The 26974-nt window shown below is 39.7% G+C and overlaps 2 protein-coding genes and 1 long non-coding RNA gene across 7 annotated transcripts; 2 read left to right on the forward strand and 1 right to left on the reverse strand.

Moving 5' to 3' along the window:
* The first annotated feature begins 1734 nt into the window (after positions 1–1734).
* LOC121678099 (cytochrome P450 2J6-like) lies at positions 1735–15581 on the forward strand. Of its 5 annotated transcripts, none has more exons than XM_042057314.1 (10): positions 1735–2496; positions 5004–5166; positions 5290–5439; positions 5577–5737; positions 5852–6028; positions 8997–9138; positions 11268–11455; positions 11627–11768; positions 11932–12052; positions 13936–15581. In XM_042057314.1, exons 1-10 carry the CDS (start codon positions 2302–2304, stop codon positions 13970–13972), a joined length of 1476 nt encoding a protein of 491 aa, XP_041913248.1. In that variant the 5' UTR covers positions 1735–2301; the 3' UTR covers positions 13973–15581. The 5 variants fall into 5 exon arrangements, with proteins under 5 accessions (XP_041913248.1, XP_041913247.1, XP_041913249.1 ...); XM_042057316.1 differs by lacking the exon at positions 13936–15581 and having other exon boundaries at positions 1739–2237; positions 2410–2496; positions 4990–5166; positions 11932–12288; XM_042057313.1 differs by lacking the exon at positions 13936–15581 and having other exon boundaries at positions 1736–2496; positions 11932–12291.
* On the forward strand, positions 15481–26861 carry LOC121678098 (cytochrome P450 2J2-like). The gene is made up of 9 exons (XM_042057311.1): positions 15481–15687; positions 17305–17467; positions 19680–19829; positions 21981–22141; positions 22257–22433; positions 23110–23251; positions 25759–25946; positions 26105–26246; positions 26414–26861. The coding sequence occupies exons 1-9, from the start codon at positions 15493–15495 to the stop codon at positions 26587–26589; spliced, it is 1494 nt and encodes a 497-aa protein (XP_041913245.1). The 5' UTR covers positions 15481–15492; the 3' UTR covers positions 26590–26861.
* LOC121678105 lies at positions 23716–24857 on the reverse strand. The gene is made up of 2 exons (XR_006021157.1): positions 24724–24857; positions 23716–23900 (listed from the first exon to the last, which is right to left on the reverse strand). It is a non-coding gene; the product is annotated as an uncharacterized LOC121678105 (long non-coding RNA).
* Positions 26862–26974: the final 113 nt, after the last annotated feature.

Raw genomic sequence — 26974 nt, forward strand, 5'->3', positions numbered from 1 at the left:
AAGGTATAGTGCTGCAGAGATATCAACCTGAATTAGCATGCTAAATTACTAGCCACAGCCCGACAGGTGTCATAATACCAGTTTCGGCCATGGGAGGCGGTATGCGGGCAACATAACCGCCAGCCAAACTGCAATATACGTGTCTCGGTTGTTACTCTAGGGTAGACCAACTCACTTTCTGGAGGTATACTGCCCCCATCTTTTATGGAATGTGGAGTATGAATTGATTTTTTGGCGGACATTACACATGGCACCTTTAATATACTATATTTCAGCAAACAAGGCTTTGTTACAGGCATGAGAGTTGTGACCGTAGATATTGCATAAAATAAAAGTAAAATCCTCTTGCTTTATAACCATCATTAGCCATCTTCCTTCAGCGGATTTGGATACCTCCAGTACCTCCCCTTTAAATTTGTGTAAAAAATAGCTTCCCCTGCTGAGTTACTACTTCCATGATTATAGTACACAGTATTTCCCCACTGAACATTCCAAAACTTAGTGTCTGCTTCAGTCGAGTGTGTCTCTTGAAAAAAAATTAAATCTGCTTCACTTCTCTTACAAAACAAAAATAAGGCTTTTCTCTTTACCATATCCCTTATACCTCTTACATTGAAAGACAAGACAGACAAAGACTTAAGAACATTTACCATAAAGACAAAGTTAACACTTAAACCTGAACTTGGAAACTCACCTAAAGGAGAGGTGGATAACAACTGCAATTTACTATAACACTGTAAGTAAGTTCAATACTCAGTATCATATAAGTCCTTAACAGAAAATATTAGGTTTAATCCCAGAATAGCCTATTATGTACTAGTAGGAACATAGTAAAAAGTTATTCAGATTTGGGTTTTGCCAAACAAAAAACAGCTGGGACACTGCAAATGGAATTAACAAGGAAAATCACTGAGCAGAAAAAGGACAATCTGTTAAAACAAAAGTAGCCTCAGACTACCTAAACCATGGAAAACAATTACCCTAGTTTCTTTCAACTTTCAGGTCTATACGAATGTAATGGATAGGTGGAAGTTGGTTGATATCTTAATAGTTGACCTAGCTAGACCACCAAAATGTTTACCTTGAACTTTATTTGACATCAGAGAAAAGGAATTTCTTTCCGTCGATTAGGGCAAATGAGGCCCTGAAGGAGGCCTTCTCTAGCCTTCAGCAAGGGCCAAAGTTTGTTCCTAGCTGCCCTGTCCTCTGGTGACAGTGGCTCTGTGATGCGTAGATTATTCTCCTGAAGGAACTTGCAATTTCTGGCTGCTTGCCAAACTGCATCTCTGACGGGCCGCACTGCAAAGAGGATGATGACGGATCTGTTTTTCCCCGATTCCTTCGGTCCTAATCGATGAGCGATGTCCACTCCCATTTGTAGACTGTCACGGATGTTCGGCGCCACTTGAGCAAGAGATTTAATGACTTCTTCCCTTACGTTCTCTCCATCATATTCTTTCAGACCGTGCAGTTTCAGTAGAGATTTCCAGCTGTAACGTCGACTCTATTCCACGGCTTGTTTCAGCAACTTATTTTCCTCTTTCAAAGTCAATAATTCGTTTTGGTTTAGCTCCTTCCTATTTTCACCCACATCAAACACAAGCTGCTTAACAGTCGCCGATGAATTCTCAATTTCTTTAGAGGTAACTTGTGTGGTCTTTTCAATAGCTGAAATCTTACTAAATGTGGCGTCATGTTTGGCAGACAACTCGCGAATGGCTAACAGCACGTCCTTATTTCTGTCACTGTCCTTATCAGGACAGTAGCTAAAACATTGTTGCCATCAAGAACTGGGGATGAATCAAACCATATTTTGGCATCCTCCTCCCCAGAGTCGGCCGGGGTCTGAACTGCACTGGAGTTAGCACTCATTAATGCCATACCATCCATATCCTGTAGCATCGTGACTTCTTCGACTTTCTTTTTACCTTTTCTCTTAGTCTTTCTCCCCATGCACACTCAGTATTGAAGTACTCAGCTTAAGCAAGCAGAATACCCTAGTGTTTTAAAAAATCACAACGTAATTAGCAATTGTATTACCACTTCACTGAAGTTTTCTTGCAGAACTTACGCACGCTTTTGGTTTGGTTTCGGTTTTGTGAAATACCCCTCCGGTTGGGTGTTGCACCTAGTGAATCAGCATGTTATGGAGATAAATGAGCTGGCTAAACCAACCCGATCTGTAAGTTGCAGCCAGGGGCTTCTCGGCTAAAGAGCTTTCGGTGCATAAGGATAAGGTTAGTGGTGTATTCTACAACTGGCAGGTTACCTTACTAGATCTTGCTATCTTGAGCAAGTAACATGGCAGCATTATTGTATGTTTTAGAACTGTTAGACATCAAGAGTTTTTTGCTTTTTCTCGTAATTTTCCTCCTTCTGTTTGACTACGTCAAAAACAAACCACCAAAGAATTTCCCTCCTGGACCGTGGTCATTGCCTTTTATCGGTGACGTACATCATATTGACCTTACCAAAATCCATCTACAGTTTGTCAAGGTAGGCCTATGGTATGTGTGTGCGACCATTCTGCTGACTACATTGTTGTAGCCTACTTGCTCGGGGATATGCTTAGCCTATGTAAGAGGAACTACAATCTAGGGCATCGCGGGGCAAGTAGCCTAACACTTTTTGGTTATGGCTAAATAATTCTAAAATCATTTGAGTTTCACTAGTTATACTTTTACGTCATAGCGTAGGCCTAGACTAGTCTATCTCATTTTCACTTGTTGAACTGATTTATCAGGAAAAGTCTGATATTAAACCCCGTGCACAGACAACTTGCCTTCGTACTACATTGACTTGAAGGCTTCGGTATGTTGGGAATTCCGATTTGGGTAGGCTATAGGTCGCCAAGTGTAACATGCCTTATTTCGGGGACAATATGGCTATGTGTGTGTCAATTGTCAAAATACATTCATTACGAAAACATGTAACATCGTAACGCCTGTTGTCCACGGAATGCACGAATGAGTTAGCATTATGTCCAGGGAACACCTTCCTTTCGTGGACATTCTCAGGGGGGGCGGTCACTTTTTTTTTTTTTTACTTTTTACTAGAGCTTTGCAAGAACGTTTTGACGTCACTTGATTTAGTGAAAGATAAACAATGTTGTTGTTCCATGAGCAAAGTCACTTTTTATTAGCGTGCTTGCTTTAGCAAATCACACTATTCTTAAATGTCCTATCGCATTATTCTAGTTTGGGAACGTACGCACTGCAGCGCACATCCAAATTAAGGTGCACCCAGCAATTTATGGTAGGTGCACCAACAATTTATGGTAGTAGTTTTTGTAACTGGAGGGTTGCTGGTTCGAACCCCGACCAGTAGGCACGGCTGAAGTGCCCTTGAGCAAGGCACCTAACCCCTCACTGCTCCCTGAGCGCCGCTGTTGATGCAGGCAGCTCACTGCGCCGGGATTAGTGTGTGCTTCACCTCACTGTATGTACACTGTGTGCTGTGTGTGTTTCACTAATTCACGGATTGGGATAAATGCAAAGACCAAATTTCCCTCACGGGATCAAAAGAGTATATATACTTATACTTAAGCTGGACTATTGTAATTCACTGTTAGCTGGCCTACCTGCTTGTGTAGTTACAACTATTTCAGAATGCTGCAGCACGCCTGGTCTTCAATCAGCCGAAGATGACACATGTAACTCCTCTCCTAGTTACTCTCCACTGCGTCCCTATAGTGGCCAGAATTAAATTTAAATCGCTCACTTTGGCCTATAGAACACTGACTGGATCTGCTCCCTGCTGTCTTAATTCAATGATCAAGCTATACGTAGGCTATCCCCAACCGCCCACTTCGGTCTTCTGATGAGTGCCTGATGTGTCGACCAACCATAAACGCTAGGTCAAATTCAAGACTCTTTTCCTCAGTGGTTCCTTGTTGGTGGGATGAGTTGCCCAGGGGGCTATTCCAAATACATGGTTTAGTAACAAACCTGGGTAAGTTAACTCTGAGTGACTTTTCCCGCTATCGCTGATACAACCTTTAACTTTGTTAACAGGTTAACAGGTTTATCACTAAACCACGTACTTTGAATACCCCCCAGTGCTCTCCGTTCCTGTGATAGTTTTGGGTCTTTCAAGAGGTCTAAAGGCATATCTGTTCAACATGCACTTAGTTTATTAAGCGTTTCTTATGAGTTATGGTTAGTATATTAAGGTATTTATTTATTTTCATTAGGCTATTGATTGAATTGACATTGTTGTTTATTATTGCTATTCTCCTTAATGTAGTCTTACCAGCTTTTTAAATTGTTTACTGTTAAATTTAACTTTGTATTGTTGTTATTTGTATGTCGCTTTGGACAAAAGCGTCTTTTAAATACCATAACCATAATGAGCCCAGCGCCAAGCACAACAAAAATATTTGGGACATTCTCTCAACCAAGAGCAACCGGCGAGCGCATTGCATGCTGCATGCAATGTCATATTTATATGTTTTTCTCAGTAACTTACATCCCTTACTACATCGTCTACATCCACACAATCTGTACATCAATATCTGTAATAGGCCTACAGATGACTTAAAGGAACCGTATGTAAGAAATGTATTTCAATTAATCATAAAATGGCCCTGGTATGTCACTAGACATTAAGAAATCATGTTCATTTCAAATACTTATATCACTGACAACAGCAGTCCGGCCAGGATATTGTCATTTTAAAAAGTGAAGTTGAAGCCCTCAACTGATGTTGATGTTGTGTTTTGTCATGTCATGTTGTGTTTTGGCCTGATGTGCCACCCTCCACCTATGTACTAATCACAAAGTCAGTAGTGTTTCGGCATCCGGGTTGGGCAACCTCGATTTAGGGGGGAGGGAATACACTGCTCTACAGTAATTTGAAAGTGATTGCAGTACCAGTTTTGGCCACAATCTTAAATATGGTTCCTCTAATTGATTAGAAACACTGTGTTGTGCATTTTCATTGAATGCAGTTTTATGTTGGTATTTGTATTTCCTTTGTTGTCTTTGATAGTGTGTCTCTTACAGTTTGCTGAGAAATATGGACGCATTTTTAGCATTCAAATTTTTGGACCAAGGATGGTTGTTCTTAATGGACAGAAGCTAGTGAGGGAAGTATTTGTCCATCAAGGAGAAAATGTTGCTGATCGACCATCCATTCCTATAGCTGTTGATCTTACAGGAGACAAAGGTGATTTTCCCTCAGGATTATAAAGATCACTGTTTTCATTAATCATATAACATGCTCAACATCCATGTTAAAGAACTATTCTGTTATTATTTGGATTATTACTGTCTGATGTTCTCTGTGTAGGGCTGATTATGTCTAATGGCTATGCTTGGAAACAGCAGAGAAGGTTTGCTCTTCACACCCTGAGGAATTTTGGATTGGGCAAGAGAAGCCTTGAGCCCTCCATCCTTCAAGAATGCAGATATCTAAATGAAGCATTCGCTAATGAGCAAGGTGAGTGAGTAAGATGTATGGTTAAACCCTGTACAACTCACAGCTGAGGAGTGTATTAAATTTGTATTTGTTGAATTCAGTAAATTCTCTTTAGTTTTGCATGCAGACCCACAGTCTTTTTATTTTGGTGCTCCTAGGTAAATCCTTCAATCCACAATTTATCATTAACAATGCTGTGTCTAACATCATCTGTGTGCTGGTGTTTGGGGACCGCTTTGAGTACACTGATGATGACTTCCAGTCTCTCCTGAAGAACATCAATGAGGTCATCCTCTTAGAGGGAGAAGTTTGGGCCCAGGTGATTCTCTTCTCGTACTGTCTACTCTTTATATATCAAGAAAATGAAACATGGGCAGTCCATAGCTCAACATAGTGAAAATATGATAAATGTTTTTTCTTTGTTTATTCATAGTTGTACAACATGTTCCCATGGATAATGCGCAGAGTGCCGGGCCCACACAGGAAATTCTTTTCTATTTGGAACGGAGTTATTGATTTTGTAAAGAAAAAAGTAGAGGACCACCGAGTAGAATTTGATCCTTCAAACTCTAGGGACTACATTGATTGTTTCCTTGGAGAAATGGCAAAGGTGAGATGTGTCATTCCAACAATTACTTGGGGAGTATACCATAGATATTGGAAACCTACAGTAGATACCGCATTGTCCGACAAGTTCTATTAGGTGGCATACGTCAACGGCAACGCGGCCACCATGTTGCTGGGGGCAACACCTTACTGTCTATGGGCAACACTTGCCAGCAATCAGACACACCTATTTCTCCAATGGCCTCCAGTAATTACCGCTCGATTTTTGCCCCCACCAAGATGGCGGTGCTATTGACATACGTTCTGGAGCCCAACACGGTATCTAGGTTTCTAATATCCATGGTGTATACATACGGTTTTAAGTAAATGCAACAGATATTCCAACAAATATTGGGATACAGATTTAGTCAGATTGTATACCAGTATGGAATCATCTCAGCAATTTCTACATCTATACAGCACCATCCACATTTTTGGCACCCCTTATAAAGATGGATAAAAAGAAAATATATTACATTACATTTATTCATTTAGCATGCAAAAAAAAGCTTACAAAAAAGGGAAACAATCAAGAAACAATCAAGGTAGGCTATAGTGTGACAAAGACATGTTAGTGCAGTAATAAATACTACTCAAAAGTATCAGTTCTAGAAGGGGGATAGTACGGAGCCCGGGAGAGCTCACTTTAAGTGATATTTTTTTCTGGTCGTGATAATTTGTGAGCACATTTTCCTTTAATTGAGCCCTCGAATTAATAAAACGTGACCCCGTTGTAGGCCTAAATTGAGCTCTCGTAATATGTATTTCGTGCTCACATTTAGTATGCTTCGTGCCCTCGTTTTGTATGCTTAAAATGAGTGCTCAATTTAGTAAAATGAGCGCACACTATAGTAAAACGAGAGCACAATATAATAAATTGTGCACACGATTTAGTAAACCGAGAGCACAATTTAGTAAAACGAGCGTACGATTTAGTAAAACGAGTGCACGATATAGTAAAACGAGCGCACAATTTAGTAAAACGAGCGCACAATATAGTAAAACGAGCGCACAATGTAGTAAAACGAGCGCACATTCTCTCAACATGCAAAACATTTTGCGATGACACCTCTAGGGCTCCGTCGGATAGTCTAGTGGTAAGTGCTAGAATTGGCATGTCTAGTTGCTGGTAGTGCTAGATGAGGAGGTACTCTCTGAAGAGCTGGGTCTACAGCAGTTTTTTTGAAGGTAGAGAGGGACGCCCCTGCTCTTTTAGGAACTGGTAGCGCGTTCTAATAACAGGAAACAATAGTTATTAAGCAATAAGCCCCAAGAGGCTGTAGGTTACGCTGATTCTGTAACAGCTGAGGGGCGTTGTTAGGCACGATGCGCTAGCGGAGCGTGATTCAGCCAATCACAATCAAGAACGTGATTCAGCCAATCACAATCAAGGACAGGAACTATCAGTTTTAGAAGAACAGTTTGGATTGCTCTAAGCGTACATGAGGCAGAGCCAGACCCCATTCATTGGTCTGGAGATAACATATGCCTGTATAAGGGCGTTTGAGTAAGTGGGTGCAGAACCGGAGACTACTTTGTAGGCAAGCATTAGCGATTTTAATTTGATGCATGCAGGTACAGGTAGCCAGTGGAGCTCTATGAGCAGCAGGCTAATGTGCCCTTTTGGGTTGATTGAAGACCAGACACACCCTGCTGCGTTCTGGATCATCTGAAGGGTCACTATGCAGGCTGGGAGATCCTTCAGGAGGGCATGACACTAATCATGACATTAATTTGGATCAAGATGGTTGTCCCGTGAGTGGAATTCTGAGACCTATTTGGAGACCACCTGTTCGATAGCTTTGGATAGGACGGTGTTACCCGAGCCACTTTGAATGCTGTGGGAAAGCGAAGCGAAGCATTAATCTTATGTGTGATAGCTGATGTGATGGTAGGGCTAATGGATTGAAGTAAGTTTGTTGCTATGGAGTCGAACGAGCGCGTAGTAGGATGGCTACATGTCAAGAGTTTGGATACCTCACTCTCAGAGAGAGGTGCGAATGCAGAAAATTAAGTGCCAGCAACCGTTAAAGGTTGTGGATGTGCAGTATCTGATTCGGTCACGCCCTGCGAAGATAGAGACAGAGAGAGATATGTAGTAGGACTGCTACACGCCACAGTGTTGGGGGTATCCTTAAGCGGAGGAGACCGGTTGAGAGCGGACTGGTTAGAGAATTTCTTGCTAATTGCCTCCACTTTGTTCATGAAAAATCAGGCATTAGTATCAGCAGTAAGGCTGGTAGGAGGAGGAGGGTTGAGTAGTGATTTGAAGGTAAAGTTTCCAGGTGTCAGTGACACTGTTCATTTTGTCATTGTAAAAAGCCGTCTTTACAGCAGTAATGCTGGCTGAGAAAGAGGATAGGAGTGTCTGGTAGCTTTTTTTCTCAGCAGGTCTTAGCTCATTACACAGTGATCGAAGGGTATTATGAAACGTGTGAGATTGGTTTGATCGAGCTGGCCTCGTAGATAGAGGACACAGTTTGTCCAGACATGAGCTCAGCGTGGAGCAGAGCAAGTCTGTGGCATCGTTAACCTCCAGAGAGGAGAAAGTGCTGAGTGGAGGTAGAGTGGAGGCAACAATAGAGGAGAAGTGGGTTGGAGACAAGTCATGGAGGTTGCAATGGAACGTGACCATCGGCAGAAGAGAAGTTGGTTGCTTTGTCAGACTGACATTAAACCGGATAAAGAAGTGATCTGTTGCAGTTTTATATTTCAAAATTTTCATTTTTATAGGATTTTTTCTTCTCAGAATAAATGTGCTTCCCTTCAAGGTTGCATTTTTCCTCATTGTTTTCATTACAAAACTAAGATAAAATGCCAAAAAAGGATGTGTTACCCATCTTTTAACTAATTTTTACCAGGGATTCTGTATTATTCTTATCAACACATTAGTAGTCTTAAACATCTTCTCTGATGACACATTCCACTGTTATTTTTCTTACCTTTCTTTCTTTACATTTCTCTGTCTCAAGCGGAAAGATGATGAAGCATCAGGCTTTAATGTGGAGAATTTGTGCTACTGCACTCTGGACCTGTTTATAGCGGGAACTGAAACCACATCTACTACCCTATACTGGGGTCTCCTGTACATGATCAAATACCCTGAGATACAACGTGAGTATGTGTGTCATTCAACATATATGCACTTATTACCATCATGGACCAGGTAGTTGGCTGGAATCCCGCCCGGACCACTCTGATTTGGGCAGCCATGGCCTTACTGCAAACATCACCTAACCAACCGCTAGCTGTCTGTGTCCTGAATACACCGTAAAAAAAATGCAATCTCTGTGGACAGTCCAGTCTCCAAAAACGGGGACCTGGACAAACCTAGCCCAGAAAAACATAACAAACTGTTCCAGCAAATCACAGACGAGATGCGCATTTAGGATAGTTTCAATTGCACGGGAGCAGCGCGGGAGGGAGGGGGAGGAAGTAGCAAGCTAGCTCTCTGTTTTGTTTGAAAGTCAACAGCACCTTTAACCACATAGTTCATGGGCCAATTTCAATTTTCACCAGAAATTGCACCACACCTACTCCAGAGGCCACTGTTACCACCTAGTTTGGCCTATAATCAAATGCTTGACCTCTTTGAAAATCGGAGACTCTGTAGTTTCTTGGGAAACAATCAGAATAACTGTGTGAAGTACTGACAGTGTTACAGACATTAGAATATTGTTTTATTTTTCATTACAAGCACCACAACTGACCACATTTCAGCCTTCTAGGTCACTTTATATGACTCCGCTGAGCCCTAGCACCAGGTCTTGTGAAGCTGTGTGTAAAAGTAGATCAATAAAGAATAAAATATGAGTAGTTTAGAACATTATTTGCAAGGGTATGCCCATGTGTTTTGCAAAATGCCTTATGGAGACATCCAGTAAAGACCCTTGGTTACCCAAAATGCATACTGACAATAAAAGGCTTACTGTATAAGAACCCCTTTGTGTACAAGCATAATTTTGGTCTCAAATGAAAGGTTGACGTTTCATGCTTGCATTTGGATTGTATGTCAGGGGCTCTGATATGGAATGACTACACTAAATATGGAAATAATAAAACAAAAATATACATTTTAGCAATTTTATGTTGGTTCAATTGGTGTGTTTAAGATTAACTATACATCTACACAACATATCCATATAAAAAATGCATGGTCACTGGCGAATAGCTTAGGGGTTTGTCCAGTCCACATTGAGGGTGGTTTTGTTATCAAACGTTATCAAACATCGGACGCCTGGCGCAAAAAGGCGGTTCTTGTTTCTTAATCAGTCATGGATGTGTTTTGGGTGTAACATCCTTTAAACCAATGAAAATGACACCTGTCATTCCCTTTAACAGCAAGCAGCGCAACTTCAAACAGCGCATCGGTATTTTGATAGTCAGTGGCGCATTTGAAGGAACCTGCTTGCATGGCATGCACGCGAGACCGCATGGAACAGGTATTCCACTAAATCATCCTTTACTAAAACCTAGCAGAGTATAGCCTACACGCATCTGCACTCGTCTATTATTTTAACTCATTGGCAAAGTGAAACTAACTTCACCGTGGTGTCATAGTCAACGACAAAACAGTTATACACAGTTTACTTTCACTACTGGCTGACAATGGGTTACCATCGAAAACATAGCCTGAAAAAAGCAACACTTACCCCAATAATGTTCGAATGACTGAATAAAAAAACCTAAGGACATTTATCTTACAGAGGAGTTGCTGCATCTCGTGACAGTGCGTCTTTAGCTGTGCTTGATATGCGCCTTTCGCTACAGACCAGGTTTTTCTTGGTCAGTGGCGTAATGCTTTTTAAATAGTATAAGATAGCCATTTTTAGATAATGCGCCAGACCACACCTTAGGTCATTAATTGCCACACCCCTGAGCGCATTGTTCAATAAAAGAGAAAAATTCAAGTATAAGATTTGCATTGTGATAACGCTTTGCGTTGTGATAACAATATGCTTGATCGCCAAGATAGAGCCCATAGTAAGATCAATTTGATCATGTAAAGCACTACACATGTTTTACATGAAAGATGTTGTCATGTATTGATTCCTAAGAGTCCAATATGACTGCACTACATAACAATATGCATACTAAGTGAGTAGAGATGCTCTGCTTAGATTCAATTCTACCAGAGGATCTTTGATTCACCCTCTCAGATTTGTAAAACCTTTCAGATTTGTAAAACGACCTTTCAAATTATTAAAACATTGTCAGTCACACCTTTTGCTGTGCGTTTTTAGGAAAGGTGCAAGAGGAGATAGACCGAGTTGTTGGATCTTCACGTCAGCCCTCTGTGGCTGACAGGGAGAACATGCCTTACACTGATGCTGTTATTCACGAGACACAGAGATGTGGCAACATTCTTCCATTGAACGTTCCCAGACAGACCACCAAAGACACCCAAGTCGATGACTTCATCATTCCCAAGGTGACCATGACACATTGGACTGCACTTTAAATGGTCTATACTGCCAAATAACTGCCAATAAATCATCATTTTCTTTTCAGGGGAGATTTATCTTGAACTTTGTGATTAGAATAATTGACAAAGTGTTGCTCTCTAGAATTGTTTAATTGTCATGATCTTTTGTGTCTTCAGGGCACAATGGTGATGGCCAACTTGACCTCTGTTTTGTTTGATGAGACGGAATGGGAAACCCCTCACACCTTCAACCCACAACACTTCCTTGATGCAGAGGGGAAGTTCAGGAAGAGGGAGGCCTTCTTGCCTTTTTCTATAGGTGTGTGTTTATTTTTGAACGTGTCAGAAATAAGACTGAAACCATTACTGTAATAATCCATACACATGAGCTCATGCTATTATTTTTCAACTAAGCAGCTATTGCATTATGTTCTCGTATTCCCAAGCCTGTTTTTTGATTGTTTTCTGTGTGATTTTGTCAGGGAAGAGAGTGTGCCTGGGAGAGCAGCTGGCCAGAATGGAGCTGTTCCTGTTCTTCACCTCGCTGCTCCAGCAGTTCTCCTTCTCACCACCACAGGGCGTAGAACCCAGTCTGGAGTTTCGGTCTGGAGGCACTCTCAGTCCCTATCCCTACCAACTCTGTGCTGTTCCTCGCTGAGGCGCACATATCAACTATTTAAAATCCTATGCTTACCTGTAGTTGTTTTTAATTATATTAATAGTGAAGTAATACACAAATTCAACTCTGTACACACTTGTGGGGGCAGCCGTGGCCTACTGGTTAGCGCTTCGGACTTGTAGCCGGAGGGTTGCCGGTTCGAACCCCGACCAGTAGGCACGGCTGAAGTGCCCTTGAGCAAGGCACCTAACCCCTCACTGCTCCCCGAGCGCCGCTGTTGTAGCAGGCAGCTCACTGCGCCGGGATTAGTGTGTGCTTCACCTCACTGTGTGTTCACTGTGTGCTGAGTGTGTTTCACTAATTCACGGATTGGGATAAATGCAGAGACCAAATTTCCATCACGGGATCAAAAGAGTATACTTATACTTACTATACTCAAGTGACACAATCAGACACACTATTGTTCCAGGTAGAATCTAGTTACGGATTTTGCAACATTCAATGCATTTATTTACTATAGGACAGTAAAAGACCATGCCTCATACCTACTTCAATGGATACTATTTGAGACAATGTGAATAAACTTCCCATGCAATAACTGCCCATTTCTTTTTTGGAGCCCTTAACACAGCTTAGGCTACTTGCTCTCCTTCCCCTTCCATTTTCTACCTTCACAGCATCGGCACACAACAGCATACTGTGTTTACATGAAGGGTGCCCTGTTCTGCCCCGTCTTTTACTTTAAAACAGTCTGTGAATGTTATCCAATCCACTTTTGTAATATTCAGTGAATTGCAGAGGCATGACATGATTTCTTTCTTAACAAGGAAGATCATAGATTTAAAACAAGATAACCACACACAACCATGTCATAAACAGACATATGAATTTAAATGACATCTGATCCAGCGCGGAAAAAAAAATGTTACCATTTTGTCAGGTTGATGGGGTCAGGTTGGCTTGAAAATTACCCACCTCCAATGTGGGGAATGACAGAGAAAGTTTGAGAACCACTACTCTAATAGAATTTCTCTTGAAGAAGCCTGGAAGTTTAGCAAATAGTAGTAGCCGTATACTTCAGGACCAAGATGTGTGTGTATTCTGTGTTATCAAAACCCGGAAATTGTAGTTCAGTCTATTATACCTCAGTGTTCACTCTAGTGTTTGTAGCCTGGGCCACATCGTAGCTGGTTAGCCCAGCTGAAATGTGTAATATTTTGTGTTTTCTATAGCTTAAAGCTCCACCATTCTAAATTTAAAAACTGAATTTCCCCTTCAGTGGCTCTGAATGTCAGAACATTTTGCACAAAACAGAAACATTTAAGAAAACATAACAATATTTCAGAAAACAAAATGATATTTCACTAAACAAAACAACATTTAGAAAAACACAATGGCATTTCAGATTATTATCTACTCTTGGAACTTAGAAGTCAGCACTTTGTTCAGAGATTTTTTAGGTCCTGTATGGTTTATTATACCTTGTTCCCAAAATACATAAACCTTCAGACTTGTGGACAATACCAGGCATTTTATGGATCAAATAATTAAAAAAGATATAATCTGTGAGATCCCAGTAACAAACCAATTCAACCACAGCTTTGCCGATTTGGTCCTATTGCCTTCCAATGTCAAGACTGGTTTCTGAAATCCAACAGCTTTCGTTTAAGGTTTAGCGTATTTCCCTTCAACATCCTCACCGGTCGTGTTAGATCTCAGGTCAGTGTAGGGATTCTATTTCAACTTGATTTTATTGTATATTATACAATTCATCTCAGTGAAAAAGAAGACCTCTCCTTTTCACATGTATACCCTCCCATGCTACAAACTGTTAAAAGACTGCCTTTGTTTGTTGGTTTGTTTTCAGGGAACATTGGAGACAATGGAACAGCTGGAGACATTGAAGAGCTGGAGATCCAGGGAAGTTGCAAAGTTGTGAAGTTTGAAATGTAAAGTTTAAAATGAATTGAAGTTGAAGAGTTATCCTTGCTTGCTGTGAGGCAAGGGAATATATTTGGTCCGGAGTTATGCAGTGTTGCCTTGTTTGGACCTGGTGTGAAGAAATTGAAACTGTTGCCAGAGTTTGCTGAAGATCCTTTTATGCCTGGACTCCAATTGTGCTTCCCGGTTAAATAAATCCTGTATTTTTGTACGGAACTGCTGAAGAATCCCTCAACTCCACATAATCCAGTGGCACACCTCCCTAAACGTGGGGTGGCCACCTTGGTCCCTCACACTCTTTCAGCTCTCATTCTCCTAATTTTACATTAGGGACATCATCAGTCGATGCCTACTAGTTGTTTGTCTCATCTCTCTGCTTCATTCCTCAAACCATGATTTTTATCTATCATGATTCTATCGCTTTTTTAAACACACATAAATTGTCAGACAAGCTCAATGTCTATCATTGAGAATCTGGGACCTTTATTGAGGATTTGAGCCCAATTTTACAGTGGCCTATAACAGAGATGAAAATATGTAGTAAATTAAGATAATGGGGGTACCTATTAGCATCAAATCACTTTTTTGTGAGATCTGAATTAATGGTAGTGAGTTATAAAAATTGATTCCATACAACTCCCATAGACTGTTACTAGTGTGGACATCTAGTTCACTACAGAACTTTTCTGAACTTTTCTGAGAAGCAAGTGGATTATCTTTCTCTTAAAACTGTACAGTAACTCTAAGTTAATGTCATTTGAACTATTTAAGGAATGCTATGCAACTCAACTGGCATTGAAAATAGCCTACCATGACATGTCAACCGTGCCAAATGGTTGTTCAAGACAACGTGCCTATCCTACATATTTTTTCATTAACAATTCAACACTTTGATTTTATTACACTGCGAGTTGCAATGGATTATGCTACTGATGTTTAACTCCTACATAAATCCTACAGATGTTTTGGATATCAAGAGTGTTTTGTTGTTTCTTTCAATGTTCTTTATATATGACTATGTCCTGGAACGTGGTCATTGCTGTTCATAAGCGACATGCATAGCATTGATTTCAGTAGTTTTTCTGTAGCATCCAGTTAAAAGGCTTGCTACATTTAGTGCATTTACAGGCCCATGTCCAGGACCTGTGGATACTTCATGAGGTGATAATGGAATACTCAGGCAATACAATTGTCTTTATATTTTATACTCTCACTAACAGTAATAAACTCATGTTCTTTTGGGGCCCTCCTGTGGCAGAAACGTATTAGCGACCATTTAATCCCTGATACAGTGACCGCCCTAGACATTTCTGATAACAAAAAGCAAGTGTTATTTCTGTGAACAAGGCTGATAGGTAGGCCTACAAAGGGAAAAGGTGGGGAAGAAGAGAACACCGTACCACGTGATTTTCCAGTCCTGTTGTGTATTGGGTTGGTGTTTGCAGTCTATAACAGTTGCCTAACCGTCGCTAGAGCAAGCAAAATGACGGCAATATTGTATATTTTGGAACTGTTCAACATCAAGAGTTTTTTGCTTTTTCTCTCAATTTTCCTCCTTGTGTTTGACTACATCAAAACCAAACCACCAAAGAATTTCCCTCCTGGACCGTGGTCATTGCCTTTTATCGGCGACGTGCATCACATTGACATCACTAAAATCCATCTACAGTTTGTCAAGGTAGGTGTAAATCAACCTATACTGTATGTGTGTGAGGCCATTCCATCTGCGCACAAAGCTGTGTTCGTTGCGCTTCACACGAAGTCTTAAGAGTTTTTTAAGTCATAGCGTGATTTATCAGGAAAGGGCTGCTAGAGAGCTCTGTGCGTGGCACAGACAAACTTAAATTTGCCCCTTGTCCTTAGGCTACTTCTCATTTAGGCTCTGGTATTTTGGGATTCACTGCGGGTGAGGGAGGACAGTGTGTTAGGCTAGGCCATTCAGAAATAATTCAGTGACATTTCATTCATTCACACTCACAACCCACAGGTTGGGTTACTTTTGAAATGTAAAAGGCTACAAATTAGGCCTATTTTACCATGTTGACAATGTAAGCTAATAAGTAACAATATAGCCGCAAGCGGCGATGACGGGCCCGAGCACGTAGGCCTACGGTTCCTTGTCCCATGACATTTGCCTTATTCACCCGGCAGCCAGAATGATGCTACAGGGTACACTTGCCATTACACCTCAGCCCAGCAAATGGTGGTAATGCACTCCGTTTGCAAACTGCCAAAAAAAGCTCACGGAAAAAAAGGGCTTGCTTGCGCATGGCCTTCCAGAGTTAGGGGGAGGATTTTTGATTTTCGAAGACATTTGCCCATCACAGCCGATCGAAGCCACAGCAAAGCCGCCAAACAGGAAGTGGGGTCTAGGGCTGGGCGATAAAACGATAGCAAAATATATCGGGATAGACATGTAATCGGGTCAATAAAAAATATGTTCAATAGAACATTCGATAATTAAAAGCAACACGTTACGTTACGTTGTCCATAAATAAATAGGCTAAATATTGTATCTAGTATGTGCAACTCTACCAGAGTAGGCTATAGGCCTACCTTAACACAGACTCTGATTGAGTCCTTGCCCCATGCACTCTCTCTCTCTCCCTCTCAACAGACACATCCATCCTCAGCATGCACATTTAATCCAAACATTCACAATCTTGCAAGACAACTGGCTAAATTGCTATTAAATCCGGTTAGCATCATTAGCACACTGCGCAAATTTGTTCAAAACTGTTGCATTCAAGTTGACTGCTAAGTTCTTATCATCTCAATCCCGATGTAAATGCAAAAGTATTTTCCAAGACTCAAACAGGCCTGTCTCAAGGAGAAAAGTATTAACTTGAAAAACTTAAACACACATGGGGAAACTGAATAGTCCAACCAGTAGACTATGATGACTAACCAATTAAGCTACTTTGTTTACAATATTTCCAGGCTTCAACCAGTGCTGCTTTTCATTCAGACTTAAAATAAAAGTGTTTAAATGTAACTTTTTTTCTTCTCTTCTCTGCTCTGGTGAGCATGGTGTGAATGCAAGTGCGTGTAATTTAATTAGAATTATAAGCTATATATATATATGTACATATATATGTAGTTAATGTGCCAGCAGCTGCCTAAGCTATAATGCCATTTTCCTAATGCCTACCTTCGCTGCTTGCGACCCCTAATAATACAGATTACAATACAGATTATACTTTAATTGTTTGATTAAAAACACTATGCTGTGACATTGTGCATTTGCATTGACTTCAGTATTTGTATTGTGTCTTTGATATTGTATCTCTTCCAGTTTGCTGAAAAATATGGACGTATTTTTAGTGTCCGATTTTTTGGACCAAGGATGGTTGTTCTTAATGGACACAAGCTAGTGAGGGAAATGTATGTTCATCAAGGAGAAAACTTTGCTGATCGACCATCCTTACCTTTATTTGCTGATATCGTTGGAGACAAAGGTGATTTCCCCCACATGAGTATTAAGATCACTATTTTCATGTAAGGGATAATGTATAGAACGCCGGCCATTATGCATAAGTTCCGACAGGGCGAACCGGACCCTGAAGGGACTTATTTTGCCCTGAAGGGACTTATTTTCTCGATAATAACCAGCGTTCTATACATGATCCCGCTTGTTATACGGCTACTTACCAAAACAAAAAAAATAAACTCTTTAAATAAATGTCTCTTAACATTTATTTATTACCGTTTCATCGTGGCTTTTGCTGCAAATAGTTGCTGCAACAGACGCTGAACTTAAATCAAAGTTCCATTGCAAGACGTGACCGGACTACTAGCGGAGTAATATGAAAGACGTGAATCAGAAGCACAAAACCTGTTGCCATTGACAGCTGTCATTATATGTTTCAGTGGTCATTACATGGTGTATATTTGACCGTAGAATGTTTGGAAATCCCATTCAAATCAATGGAGCGTTCTACAAGCATTGTGAAGAGCCGTATAATAATACTGTGTAATGATAATGTACAGTGGAGAAAATAAGTATTGAATGAATCAACATGTATTAGCCTATGTTTCAGCGGTCATTACATGGTGTATATTTGACCGTACAATGTTTGGAAATCCCATTCAAATCAATGGAGCGTTCTACAAGCATTGTGAAGAGCCGTATAATAATACTGTGTAATGATAATGATAATGAGAAAATAAGTATTGAATGAATCAACATGTTTTTCAGTAAGTATATGTCTAAAGAGGCTATTCACATTACATTTTCACCAGACATTACTATTAACTGAGGGAATCCTCAAGTATGAAGTATTTACAACATTTAAGTCCATAGGTAAAGTGTGTGTATAATAAAGTGGAATGACACAGGACAAAACGTATTGAAAACGCTAAGAAAAAGCAGTTCACCAAGGTGTACGAGGTACATTATCCCTCATCTGTGCAAATTAATATGAGATGGGTTTGTAAATGTTGATGGGCTATAAATAGGTTTTTCCTTAACAAGGTGTCACACTAGAAACATTTCATAATGGTTAAAGCAAAAAGCTCTCCTAAGACCTTCATAAGCTTATAGTTGCAAAGCATTAGCCTGATGTATGTACAAGAACTGGTTTGTGATCCAATGATTCATTCATGTTGCTCAGTCTTTGTTTGTGTTGCACCTTCACCTAGTGTATTACGGGGTGTCTGTGCCACATTGAAGCCAAGTGTGAATTTCTCAGAGTTGAGAATTGTGGTTACCACTAGAATCACCATAATTTCATAACTACCAGAGCTGCTGTGGGCAGCCATCCTTAGATTTAAAACTCTATTCAATCATGGTCATTTATCATTTATTTGATAGATTGCATTTATGGTATTAATATATTCGGTAGCAAAATGAAATAACACCAAATGGCACATTTTAACAAGTTAATTTAAGCATTTGTCCATATTCATCCCCAATATAGCACACATGCTACTTTCATTTTTACTCCAATCATGGTTTTGTTGTAAGCAAGGCTAACTTGAGACAGCTTAAGGATGTCCATTTATAGCTAGAGGCTACATCATTCTAGCAAATGGTTCTATTTACCAGGAGATTCTTGCCACCCATCAGGATTATAAGGACTTCCAGCAAGACAACAATCCAAAGCATACAGCAAAGGAACTCTCAATTGGTTTCAAAGAAAGAAAATCAAGGTGTCATTCACGGCCTAGTCATTCCCCAAAAAGGCCCAGTCATTCACCTGACTTAAATACAATTGAACATTTTTTACGGAAGAAGCTAAACATCAAGGTTCACAAGAAAGCCCCCTAGAATCTTCAAGGTTTAAAGACAATCTGTTTAGATGAATGGGCCAAAATCACACCTGAGTACTGCAGCTGATTAGTTTCTTCATACAGGAAGTGTCTTGAAGCTGTCATTACAAACAATTAAATACATTTAAATTGCCGTGTTCAATACTTTTTTTCTCCATGTCCACTTAATTACACATATCTTTATTTACGGACTTTAATGTTTGAATTTTTTATATGCGTGGATTTCTTGAGTTAATACCAAAGTCTGGTGAAAATGTCTTCTGGATATATTTACTGAAAAAAAAAAATGTTGACTTGTTCAATACTTATTTCCCCCGTTGTATCATACTCAACTATATTCATGTTAAAGTACCGTTCTGTTATTATTAGGATTGTTTCTGTCTTATATTCTCTGCTTAGGGGTGGTTGTGTCTAATGGATATCCTTGGAAACAGCAGAGAAGGTTTGCCCTTCACACCCTGAGAAATTTTGGATTGGGCAAGAGAAGCCTTGAGCCCTCCATTCTTCAAGAATGCAGATATCTAAATGAAGCAATCGCTAATGAACAAGGTGAGTGAGTAAGATGAATGGTTAAACCCTGTACAACTCACAGCTGAGGAGTGTATTACAGTTTTTCTCAGTCGCTTTGGTGCATTTCTCAAATCATTATTAACATTTGTACAACAGTTAGTGCATTTCTCAAAACAAATGGAGCAAACTGCACTGCATAGTGTATTACCTACAAAAGCGTGTATCTTGCTCAAAATGCAAAATAAAGTATCTATCTACAGTATTTAAATGCTTTGTCTATGCCTCAAAAGCAAATATTTATATCAATGAAACTGTCAGTGCAATCAAAATTAGAAGTCCTGACGCCATTGTTTATGTCAAGATAGTCAAACTGTTTTGTCTTGTTGTCAATAAGACAGATTACTCTGTAAGTATTTTCTAATTAACAATGCACAAGGTAGCACTATTTTTTATTTCAAAACTACAAAGTTACACAGTGTTTACTGTTGACAGACATTGTGATAGTGTAAAGAAAACAAAGGCTTTTACAGCATTATGCACATGAGAAATGACCAATATACAGTAAAACACCCCTTGATAAGAGCTGTGCACCACTGTGCATCATTCTATATCCTGATGTTTCTGTCTGTCAGGTCGCATATATTTATATACAGTACCCTCCAGAATTATTGGCACCTCTGCTAAAGTTGATTAAAAAAACAGTATAAATAATCTGTTGGTGATTTATTGTAATCTCACAATGAAAAAAAAATAGGAAAAATCCAACCTTGAAGGGAAACAAATGTATTTTGAGAAAAAGTAAAATCTCATAAAGAAATAAATATTTTTAACAAAAACACATTGCTCACAATTATTGGAACCCCTGCTTATAATACCTTCTTAATCCTCCCTTTGCCATTAAAACAGCTTGGAATATTCACCTATGACACCCCATAAAGTTGGAGAATACAAAGCAAGAGATTTAAGACCGTTGACCGTTCATCTGACAATAGACCACACTTCCAGACAAAGTCACTGTACCATTTAGTAACTCCTGCCCTTTACATTGGTAATTGAATGACTGGACAGGCTAGCATGCCCTCTAAATAAGCTATTAGCAATGAGGTCCCTTTTGAAGATTTTCGGGGGAACTTGGTGACCCCAAGATGACACCTTTGTCTGTAACTCTCCAATAGTGGTTCTTATGTAATGTTTTGCCTATCTTACCATCCTCCATACTGTACGTGGGGGCAAGATAACCTTGAGTCTTTGTCCAAGCATGTTTGTCACATTTCCAGTTGATTATAAATCATTGTTTTAACTGTAAATATAGGCATTTTCAACAAGGTAGTTTGTAGACATTCCCCGACTTACAAATGTCAACACACTTTCTTTTCATTTAAATTTAGTGTATTCTCTTGTCTTTCTGATGTTGAAAAATGACTAGAGGATTTAGCCTCCGTGTCACCTTATTTTCATACCTTAGTGAAAAAGAAAGTCATGAACTACTTCTGAAAGTTCACAGACACTCTGATTAACTTAAATAAGTTTAAATTAGATAGGAAAATGCTTCTGTTAGGTTTTGTATATAAGATTGTTCTAGGGGTGCCAATAATTGTGAGCAACGTGTTTTCGTTAAAAATATTTATTTCTTTATGAGATTTTCTTTTCTCAGAATAAATTGTCTTCCCTTTAAGAGTGGATTTTGCCTCATTGTTTTCATACAATGAATGAGTACAATGAATTATTTTTTATACCTGTTTTTAGTCAACTTTACCCAAGGTGCCAATACTGGAGGGTACTGTATGCTAGACAGACTATGACAACTAGTTATGACAGCTAGATGAAATAAGACCAATTTGTTTTATGGGGTAGGACTATTCAGCAGAGAACCAGTATAGTGCATTTGACCAACAGGACATTAGCAATGGAAAATTAAAATGAAATGAAATGCAATGAAAATTAAAAAAAACAGCAGACACAGTTGCATGGATGTACTAAAGCATTGCTATTTGTTCAAGATAGGGAGAAACTGGTTTAATGTGATAAGATGATATGGAGTTTGGACAAACAGTTTTGAGAATTTCAGTTCTGATCTGAGAAATATGCCAAAGCAACTGAGAAAAACTGTAATTTTGTATTTGTTGAATTCAATAAATTCTCTTTAGTTTTGCATGCATACCCACAGTCTTTTTATTTTGGTGCTCCTAGGTAAATCCTTCGACCCACAATTTATCATTAACAATGCTGTGTCTAACATCATCTGCGTGCTGGTGTTTGGGGACCGCTTTGAGTACACTGATGATGACTTCCAGTCTCTCCTGAAGAACATCAGTGAGGTCTTCTACTTAGAGGGAGGAATTTGGGCCCAGGTGATCCTCTCCTCGTACTGTCTGCTCTTTATATATCCAGAAAATGAAACATGGGCTGTCCATAGCCCAACATAGTGAAAATATGTTAAAAATGTTTTTCCTTGTGTATTCATAGTTGTACAACGTATTCCCATGGATAATGCGCAGAGTGCCTGGCCCACACAGGAAAATATTTTCTATTTGGAACGGAGTTATTGCCTTTGTAAAGAAAAAAATTGAAGACCACCAAGTAGACTTTGATCCTTCAAACTCTAGGGACTACATTGATTGTTTCCTTGGAGAAATGGCAAAGGTGAGTTAAATCATTCCAACTATTACAATGAGTATTATACATTAACATATATATATATATATATATATATATATATATACACATATACATACATACCGGTACATGCAATTTTAAGTAAAGTTAAGAGATATAATGTGCTATTCCAACAAATAGTGGGATACAGATTTAGTCAAATTTCGTACCTGTATAGTCATCTCAACAATCACCTGAGAGATAATGCAATGCAATCATATGTAACATTCCTGATTTTAAGACCTCTCCCCCTCGGTGAAAAACTGTAAACCATCTCTCTCTCTCACACATGTCTTCATCTCTCTATTTGCACAGCTATACAGCACCCTCCACACCCCTTTAAAGATGCGTAAAAATAAAATAATCTGTTGCCGTTTTAAATTTCAAAATCATCTGTTGCCATTTTGTCATTTCTTTTTGAGGGATATTCTTGTTAGAATAAATTTGCTACTCTTCAAGTTGGGATTTTTCTTCATTGTTTTCACTATGAAACTAAGATAAAACGCCAAAAAAGGATGTGTTACCTCTTTTACTCATCTTTACCGGGGATTCTGTATGTATTCTTATCAACTCGTTATATGTAGACTTAAAAAACATCTTCTCTGATGACACATTCCATTGTTCTTTTTCTTACCTTTCTTTCTTTACATTTCTCTTTCCTAAGTGGAAAGATGATGAAGCATCAGGCTTTAATGTGGAGAATTTGTGCTACTGCACTCTGGACCTGTTTGTAGCAGGAACTGAAACCACATCTACTACCCTATACTGGGGTCTCCTGTACATGATCAAATACCCTGAGATACAGCGTGAGTATTTGTGTCATTCAACATCTATGCACTTATTACGACCATGCACCAGGTAACTGGTTCGAATTCTACTCGGACCACTCTGATTTTGGCAGCCACACTCTAAAAAATGTTGGGTTAAAATAACCCAAATATAACCCAGCCGCTGGTTAACTATTGGACCAACACCACATTGAGTTATCCTAACCCAATGGTCTGGGTACATTATTAAACCCAGCAGATTGGGTATGATTCTAACCCAAAACACTGGGTTATATCAACACGTTAGTTAAATTGGCACAATAGACTGGGTAAAGGTAACCAATGTGCTGGGTTATAACTATATAAATGTTGAGTAAAATTCACACAGTATATTGGGTATAGATTCAACCCAAACCACTGGGTTATATCAACAGAACTGCTAGTTAAAATAACCAGTTGTTGGGTTTTCTAAACCCAGTATTGAGAGAATGAAAGAGAATTGAGGGTTGCATTGAGAGAAAATGGGCAACAAATAGCCATGCAATGAAATAAAACAGTTCGACATAATTATTTATTTGACAGTTTACTTTATTTTTGAATGGATAGCCTACTCTAAAAGCAGCATCAGCATGTGATAAGTTACTTCCATGAAGACAGCTAGATTCCATGGTCCATTTGGGGGTCAGCCCTGTCAATCAAAGAAAGAAAAAGAGTAAATTAATCACTGCTATTGACAGAACTTTAGATCAAGACTTTCACGAACCATGATCAGTGAATGATGTTGACAAACATTAAAAATTCGGAGACAAAATATTAGCGCAACACACTCGGAAACCATGACCACCTCATGGAGTTGTTTAACAGCAGACTGACAAACATACGTTCAGTATTATTAACGTTAGTGGCAGTGATAGTTCTACCGTTAGCTAGCTCATGTTAACACATTCAGTTAGTTAAATTCAAGTTGTCTGTAACGTTAATGTTACCACCAAAAACCACCCAGTAAGTTACATGGCTATAATATGAAGCTACCCTGAATGAATTAATATGTTGTTTGGCATGATGATTACCGTACGTAAAGAGACTACTTCGACTGTATACATTAGCTGACACACATGCTGCACTAACACGAAGCATTTGTTAGAGCTAGAAGCTAGCATACCAACCGTCTGCTAACGTTAACCTAGCCAGCTGTTGGTATGCTAATTTTAGTTCTTTGTAAAAGTTTGTTTTGTTTCTGTTCAGCAGTTCATACCCAGTCAACACAGAACTATGTTTTTAAGAGTCTGTCTTTGTGTAGATTTAACATTAACATGAGCAGTAATTGTAAGACTGTAAATTAATGTTAGCTAACGTTAGCTGGCTTGAATGTCACAATTCTTAACCTGCTTAGGCTGAACGAAATTGGCAGGCAGAATATCCATTTATATCACGAAGGTATCTCTGGGTGTAGGCTACTTTTAAAATCCGTCTGAATAATAATAATAAAAAAGTTAAAAGCAGATACATACCTTCCAAAATCGCCTGATTTCCACTGCATGTTGAAAGCTGCTGGACTGCATGGACGGTTGAAAGAATAACGATTTCCCCCGAACTCTCAAATAACTATGCAGCTGTGTTAAAGTTACCCTGGTGCTGAGTAGTGTGCTCACGTCAGCTGGGGGAGAGGAGGGGCGCTGTCCTAAACTATCAACCCAACAAGCTGGGTTACAGAAAATAACCCAACATGAGTAAAAACAACCCCACACAATGACCCAACAGTTTTAACTCAGCGTTTGGGTTGAGAAAATAACCCAGCATTTTTTAGAGTGCATGTCCTACTAGTTAGGGAATCAGACTTGTGACCTCAGGGTGGCCAGCTTGACCCCAGAATGGTAAGCAAATTGTGGGTGGGGGACCTAATTGAACAGTGCTCTCCCATGTCCACATCCATTGCCCTTGATCAAGGCACCAAACCCCCAACTGCTCCCCAGCAATGGCTGCCCGCTGCTGCAGTTGATTGACTGAATCCCGATCTCTTCCCTAAGATCTAAGCCCTGAACCCTCAAAGACTTAACTGACATCTGACTGCCTTTGGATAACCCCGTGTTTCACGTCACAACACTATGAATTGTTAGTAATTCCCTTGAGTAAAGTCTGCTTAGATGACTCCTTACGGAAAGGGCACAGAAAAGGTGCGAGCGAGTATTATTTGCAGCAAAAGCCCTCATGCACTTCACAATTTCGCAGTGGGACAGCCCTAAGCCCTCATGAAGTTTGCGGGAAAGCGCATCAAAGTTTGTGAGTCCATGAGGGGAGAGATTTCAGCCTTTGTGTATTGCTCACTACCCTTATATTAGTGTGTGTCACTGCTCCTAGTGTGTGTGTGTTGTGTATTTGTTATTATAACCTTTATTTAACCAGGTTAGTCTCATTGAGATATATAATCTCTTTTTCAAGAGAGACCTGGCCAAGATAGCAGAACAAATAGCAACTTTCTAGTTACGGATAGGAAACTGCCCCCATCCCCCATAAAACATCAATCATTGTCAATTGTGCATTTTTAGGCAAGGTGCAAGAGGAGATAGACCGAGTTGTTGGATCTTCACGTCAGCCCTCTGTGGCTGACAGGGAGAACATGCCTTACACTGATGCTGTTATTCACGAGACACAGAGATGTGGCAACATTCTTCCATTGAACCTTGCCAGACAGACCACCAAAGACACCCAAGTTGATGACTTCATCATTCCCAAGGTGATTTTGGCACATTGAACTGCACTTTAAACATTGTATCCTGCCAGAAAATCGGCATTTTCTTTTGAGGGGAGGTTTATCTTGAACTTGGTGAATAGAATAATTGACAAAGTGGTCTCTAGAATTGTTTAGTTGTCATTATCTTTTGTGTTCCTCAGGGCACAATGGTGCTGGGCAGCCTGACCTCTGTTCTATTCGATGAGACGGAATGGGAGACCCCTCACACCTTCAACCCAGGACACTTCCTGGATGGAGAGGGGAAGTTCAGGAAGAGGGAGGCCTTCCTGCCTTTTTCTATTGGTGTGTGTTTAGTTTTGAACGTGTCATAAATAAGACTGAAACCGTTACTGTAATAATCAATACACATGAGCTCATGCTATTATTTTTTTTATCAACTAGGCAGCTGTTGAGTTATGTTATTGTGTTCCCAAGCCTGTTTTTTATTGTTTTCTATGTGATTTTGTCAGGGAAGAGAGTGTGTCTGGGAGAGCAGCTGGCCAGAATGGAGCTGTTCCTGTTCTTCACCTCGCTGCTCCAGCGGTTCTCCTTCTCAGCACCACAGGGCATAGAACCCAGTCTGGTGTTTCGAATGGGAGCCACTCACTGCCCTCAACCCTATCAACTCTGTGCTGTTCCTCGCTGAGATGCATATAAACTCTTTGAAATCTTAATCTTACCTGTAGTTTTTTAATTATATTTGTAGTGAAGTAATACACATATTCAACTCTGTACACTTAAGTGACACAATCAGACATAAACTGAAACTGTTCTACTGTTCCATGTAGAATAGTGAAGAATTTTGCAGCATGCAATGCATTTATTTAGTATAGAACAGTAAAAGACCATGCCTCATACCTACTTCAATGGATACTATTTGAGTGCTCAGACAATGTGAATAAACTTCCCATGCAATAACTGCCCATTTCTTTTTTGGAGCCCTTAACACAGCTTAGGCTACCTGCACTCCTTCCCCTTCCATTTTCTCCCTTCACAGCATCGGCACACAACAGCATACTGTGTTTACATGA

Source organism: Alosa sapidissima, chromosome 12 (genome assembly GCF_018492685.1).
Source record: "Alosa sapidissima isolate fAloSap1 chromosome 12, fAloSap1.pri, whole genome shotgun sequence".
Classification (NCBI taxonomy): Eukaryota; Metazoa; Chordata; class Actinopteri; order Clupeiformes; family Clupeidae; genus Alosa; species Alosa sapidissima.

What these genes read in the sequence shown, in the direction of transcription:
- LOC121678099 (XM_042057313.1), top strand. Translation starts at nt 2,302, where the DNA reads ATGGCAGCATTATTGTATGTTTTAGAACTGTTAGACATCAAGAGTTTT. An exon ending in TCCATCTACAGTTTGTCAAG is followed by an intron (nt 2,497 to 5,003) that starts GTAGGCCTATGG and finishes TGTCTCTTACAG; the next exon opens with TTTGCTGAGAAATATGGACG. An exon ending in CAAATACCCTGAGATACAAC is followed by an intron (nt 9,139 to 11,267) that starts GTGAGTATGTGT and finishes GTGCGTTTTTAG; the next exon opens with GAAAGGTGCAAGAGGAGATA.
- LOC121678098 (XM_042057311.1), top strand. Translation starts at nt 15,493, where the DNA reads ATGACGGCAATATTGTATATTTTGGAACTGTTCAACATCAAGAGTTTT. An exon ending in AGGGAGGAATTTGGGCCCAG is followed by an intron (nt 22,142 to 22,256) that starts GTGATCCTCTCC and finishes GTGTATTCATAG; the next exon opens with TTGTACAACGTATTCCCATG. An exon ending in CAAATACCCTGAGATACAGC is followed by an intron (nt 23,252 to 25,758) that starts GTGAGTATTTGT and finishes GTGCATTTTTAG; the next exon opens with GCAAGGTGCAAGAGGAGATA.